Raw genomic sequence first — 5,516 nt, 5'->3', positions numbered from 1 at the left:
AAATCGGTGTCTACTTGACACAATATGGTCATGTTCTACGTTGTGTTCCTTTTAAACGTTCCACAGAGGGCGCTCCAGCAAACCAATCTTTGTGCAGATCGCCAAGCAGGTGGTCAATCTGAACCCTCAGGAGCTGCGGCTTCCGTCGCGAGCGTGGAAGGTGAAGCTCATTGGAGAGGGAGCTGATGATGCTGGAGGTGTCTTTGATGACACCATCACAGAGATGTGTCAGGTATGAGAGATGGTCCACCACAGTAGCAGTATTCATGAGCAGTGCAAATTCATATTTATTTGTGGCCCATTTTGACCAATGCTGGGTTATTCAACATTTTTGCCATCCCACCTGAAAAGATTTAGTTCCAGAGACCCCCCCATACGAAAAGATGTGTCACGATTTGTCAACATTCTCCTTCAAGGTGTTTCTACAATGTGACACATTGTGAACTTGTAGATTGGTTATTTTCGAATGGACGAAGTGTTTTATTTTTTGGGAAAAGATTTTTGTAAGTATTGCAAAAAGATTTGTTTAAGTATTGAAAAACCTTGGCCCCCTCACGTATTAGAAGGACAATATCAGTCACCAGAACCTAGGTCATGTGTTTACAAGGAATCTAACATGTTTAAAATGGAGTTTGAAGTTACAATGGGTTTGTATAGGAAGGGGGCGTGTCTGATAAAATGAATATAAAATATCTACTGAAACAAGCAAGCCAGAGTAGACGCTAAAATGACCCCAAGCTTGTTTGAAAGTGAAATCTAATATAGAGCTTTACTACTAAATCTGGTCTTCAGACTGAATCCATGTTTGACACAGATCACGCAACCCTGGTACCGTGGTGTTGTAACATGGTATGATGTCTGATTTTTTTTCTCCAGGAGATCCAATCTGGTGTGGTGGACCTTCTCATCCACTCTCCAAACACCTTCACTGATGTGGGCAGCAACACAGACAGGTCTTTACTAGATGTATTTAAAATAACGAAAGCAGCGAAAGAGGAGGGGGGGGGACAGCATTCTGATTAGTAAAGAATCAAATGTTGCTGGAATGTGCTCTTTGGTTCAAATGGGGAGAAGAAGATTCCAGAGCAGTAAGCTAAAATCTTTAATAAAACGGTCTAGTTCATCCTTGAACAAAAACACATACAGTACATGTTTCGGCCTCAAATGGCCTTCTTAAACGTCTTCTTCAAGGCCGCCTTCAAGGCCTTCTTCTGGGACTCAGGGCATTTGAGGCCAAAACATGTACCGTAGGCTAGTACTAGCCTGTTTTATTAAAGCTTATGACGTTGAGAGGAGCGCCTTGGAATCTTTTTCTTTCTGTGCTGTATGTAAAACACTGTTCATGTCAGCCTGTGCTGTGCATTCACCCCAAGCACAACAACAGGAACCAAAACGTAGCCTGATGATCCTAAATACAGCCGTATGATGATATAAATAGACTCACCTCTAATACATGTTTTCTATTTTGGCCGCCGCGCTTTGCCAGGTTCCTGCTGAACCCAGCTGCTGTTTCGGAGGACCACATGGTCCAGTTCCGCTTCCTGGGTATTCTGATGGCCGTGGCCATCCGCACCAAGAAGCCCCTGGACCTCCACCTGGCCCCTTGGGTGTGGAAGCAGCTCTGCTCCATCCCCCTGTCTGGAACCGACCTGGAGGAGGTGGACCTGCTCACCTTCCGCTCCCTGCAAGGGATCCTTCACCTGGACAACAACAGTGAAATCACTGAGGACAATTTCCCTGTGGTGAGATGTGGTCGTATCGCTTTAAGCCATCAAGACCGGGAAAGCATCTGTGTCATTTTTGATTTTAGCTATATATATATATAGCACATTGGTTGGCTATTCAAAAATTGCAGATATATAAGCTCATAGATCTGAGCTTGTAGATCTGCTGTTTTTGAAGAATCTTCCCTGGAACAACATATTTTGAGATGGGGGTCCACGGCCAAATACATTGTGGGGGGTCCTTGACATGAACAAGTTTGAGAACCACTGATATAGCAGCATAGGTTTTTCTGAAAACTGTTTAGATTTAGAAGATCATTTGTGGAATCGGCATCAGGTCTTAGTGTATACAAGTTTAAATATTCTCAACTTTCGCACCAATTATCACAGTGCTTTGTTAACCAAGAGCGGCAAGTACAGCGGTAACACTGGCAGCAAAAAAAAAAAAAGGCTTTCTGTGGACCCTGTGGTTTCTGAATCGATGCATCTTGGTGTGATCACCCCACCTTTTGTTGTACACCTGCATGCGATACTGAACCGCCTTCTTTACATTTGTTGATCCCATGTTTTCTTCTCTGCTTTCCCTCTGCTGGTTCTTAGATGATCCCATTGGACTCCTTCATGGCCCACAGTGCTGATGGAAAGCTGGTTCCCGTGGTTCCTGGAGGTCACAACGTCTCCCTGACCTTTGCCAACAGGACTGAATATGTGGAAAGGGCTCTGGAGTTTAGGCTGCACGAAATGGACTCTCAGGTCGGTGGATTTACTGAGAGCAAACTAATAGTAATAATAATAATATGGCTGAACAATTTGGTCAAAATATATGTGTGTTTTGCAATATTACGATTGCAAGTCAATTTGCAATCTTTTTTTTAAGTCGAGCTTCAATTCTATATACTTTTTACCCTACTTAATCCAGATCCCGACGACCTTTGCTGCGTGTCACTCCCCGTTTCTCTCTCTCTGTTTCCTGTCCATCTTCACTGTTTGTCAAGGCAAAACAGACCAAAAATATCTTAAAAACAAAAAAAAGATACAAAGTGACATATCTGTCGCTGTTGAAGTGTTGATCAACATGCTCGTTGATGTCAGCATGCGTCCGGCGAGCAAGAAAAATATAAAGGAAAATATATAGGCTGGTGTTAAAAAGCACACAAAACTGTCTGACTGAAATAATTAGTCTACCCCCATTACAAGCAGGAATTGTGTGGAGCGCAAATGTGAGTAAGTTAAACAACACTTGGTTGTTTTGTACCTTTGTAGCTGCAGTTGAAGCCAGCTCAACTTGGATTGCAGCCTTGTAGATTTTGTAGCAGCTACAAACGTCGGGTGTCTCTTATCTTCACGTCACTGGTTTCCTTTGAAAATGAACGGTAGACTGTGGCTTCGCATCTGCCAGTGTGAACGCTAGCATCACTATCAATCATTTACTGTAGCTTGGGATCCCTTGAATTCCCCCTAACCCCACATTGAGAATCTGATGTTTCGCTGAACTGTTCTGTCGTGCATATCCTCCAGGTGGCGGCAGTCAGAGAGGGCATGTCCAGCATCATCCCGCTGCCCCTCCTCTCCCTCCTGACGGCGCGGCAGCTGGAGCAGCTGGTCTGCGGTCTGCCTGAGGTGTCGGTGGAGATGCTGAAGAAGCTGGTGCGCTACCGTGACATCACCGAGAGCCACCAGCTCGTTGGCTGGCTGTGGGAGAGCCTGGAGGAGTTCACCAATGAGGAGCGGGTGCTCTTCCTCCGCTTCGTGTCGGGCCGGTCCAGGCTGCCCACCAACCCGGCTGACATCACACAGAAGCTCCAGATCATCAAGGTCGACAGGGTAAGGATTCTCTCTAAATCCCCAAACGCTGGGAATCGGGGACACATTTTTGGGTCGCACACAACCATTTTTTTATGGGTCAGGAGTAAATATGTGAAGGAAAAAGGGAATGTCCGCACACACGATAGCTGCTCTACCGTCTTTTTTTATTATTCTAACCAAACGAAACAACGGACATTCCCCTTTTCTTCACTTGATTATATTTTGGTCCAGCACCGTGTTTAACCAATTAAGACCTGAGGCTGATTAAAAAAGAAAATCTTCTAAATTCTAACTGTTTAAAAAAAGAAACTTATGTTGGTACAGTGGTGTGTTCAAAACCTTTTCATGTGGAGGACCCCCAAAATTATATGTATTTGGCCGCGGACCCCCCATCTCAAAATATTTTGTTCCAGGGACCCCCAGAAGTAAAGATTTGAGTTAAAATGTTCGCTTTGAAAAATATATATTTAAAGATTTGATTTTCCAAAAATAGCAGATCTACAAGCTCATAGCGTGGCACTATGAGCTTGTAGATCTGCTATTTTTTGGAAAGCCAAAGAAATCTTAAAATGACACAGATGCGTTCCCGGTCTGAATGGGTTAAAGAAACTGTGGGGATGTACATATCATACCCATTTTTTTCACAAATAAATATCCCTTTTTTTTTTTACCGTACTCGCGCTGTATTTGCCACGCGTTGTGAGTTTGCAGATTGGCCTACAGTATTTTTCAGCATGCGACACCACAGGCACTACGAGTACGAATCAGGCTTCAAGCCATCAGCAACGTTCTCCCTCTCTTCTTTCCCTTTCCTCCTCCTCCTCTCTTCTCGGCCAGCCGATCAACGGTCTCCCCACGGCTCAGACCTGCTTCTTCCTGCTACGTCTGCCGCCGTACACCAGCCAGGCGGTCCTCACCGAGCGCCTGCGCTACTCCATCCACAACTGTCCCTCCATCGACATGGACAATTACATGTTGTCACACAACACGGACGCAGCGGACAGCTCCGACACAGAGTACTGACAACAGCCAATCATGGTACGCTGGACTATGAATGTATGTATGAATGTATGTGTGTGTGTGTACTGTATGTATGTACTGTATGTATGTCTTATGATGCCATGCACATTATTATGCACTGAACAGATTTATTATTTGCCAAACCTGTACCGTTAGTGTACTATTTTGGGTTATGTAATATCATTTTCATGGGTGTTCTGTTGTTTTATTGTCCGCTGTAAATGTGTTTGTGATGCAGTGCTTGCTTTCCTAACATTATAGGAATTAATTATAGAAAGAGAGATTTTTTTTGTAAATATATTGTCCGGATGGTCGACAATATAGTATCCCTTTGAAAATATTTAAGATGGAAAAAAAAAGATTTATTAAACTGTCTTGGAAAGTCATTGTAAAATAAAACTTGATTATATAAGCGGTGTGGTGTGGATTTTGTCTACAAATCTCATGGTGAGAAGTTTATATTTCTTTTTGAGACTGTTTCCAGTGGAGTCGCTGAAGACATTATTAGATTCACTAACAGTTACAATCACACACGTAACTTACTGAATAGAAAATCATGCATGTTGCATAGTGGTATTTCATGAAGTAAACCTAAAACTGTCTTTTAAGCCTGAAATGTAATGACATTAACCCATTCAATCCGGGGACACATCTCTGTCATTTTAGATTTTTTATTTATATTTTTGCTATTTTTGAAAAAGTTTTAATAAGCTACACCACCTATAATAGCATGCCCAAAATAGGGACGCCAGGTTGGAAGTGATTTAAAATATAATAATAATGAATTGCATTTTTATGGCGCTTTTCTAAGTACTCAAACTTACTCAAAGCGCTTTACAATGGTTCATTCATTCATACATTGGGAGGTGAAGCGGCGAACAGTTAACGCCAGCGTCCTCACTTCCCACATTCATAATTTTTTGAATGAGTACTAAGTACTAATGTAGTAAATAAAATCAATAATTC

At 42.7% G+C, this 5,516-nt stretch overlaps 1 protein-coding gene across 2 annotated transcripts in view; it reads left to right on the top strand.

Moving 5' to 3' along the window:
• The window catches only part of LOC308077766 (putative E3 ubiquitin-protein ligase HERC1), a 90,569-nt gene extending 85,607 nt beyond the window's left edge, over positions 1–4,962 (top strand). For both annotated transcript variants that reach the window (XM_080418679.1, XM_080418678.1), the window contains exons 76-81: positions 67–232; positions 877–953; positions 1,487–1,742; positions 2,325–2,477; positions 3,243–3,548; positions 4,368–4,962. In XM_080418679.1, coding sequence (XP_080274805.1) covers positions 67–232; positions 877–953; positions 1,487–1,742; positions 2,325–2,477; positions 3,243–3,548; positions 4,368–4,553 — 1,144 coding nt within the window. In that variant the 3' untranslated portion in view covers positions 4,554–4,962. The remainder of the gene's footprint in view (positions 1–66; positions 233–876; positions 954–1,486; positions 1,743–2,324; positions 2,478–3,242; positions 3,549–4,367) is intronic.
• Positions 4,963–5,516: the final 554 nt, after the last annotated feature.

Source organism: Gymnoscopelus braueri (assembly GCF_963280865.1).
Source record: "Gymnoscopelus braueri genome assembly, chromosome: 22".
NCBI classification, from domain to species: Eukaryota; Metazoa; Chordata; class Actinopteri; order Myctophiformes; family Myctophidae; genus Gymnoscopelus; species Gymnoscopelus braueri.
This window is presented reverse-complemented; position numbering and strand designations above follow the sequence as displayed.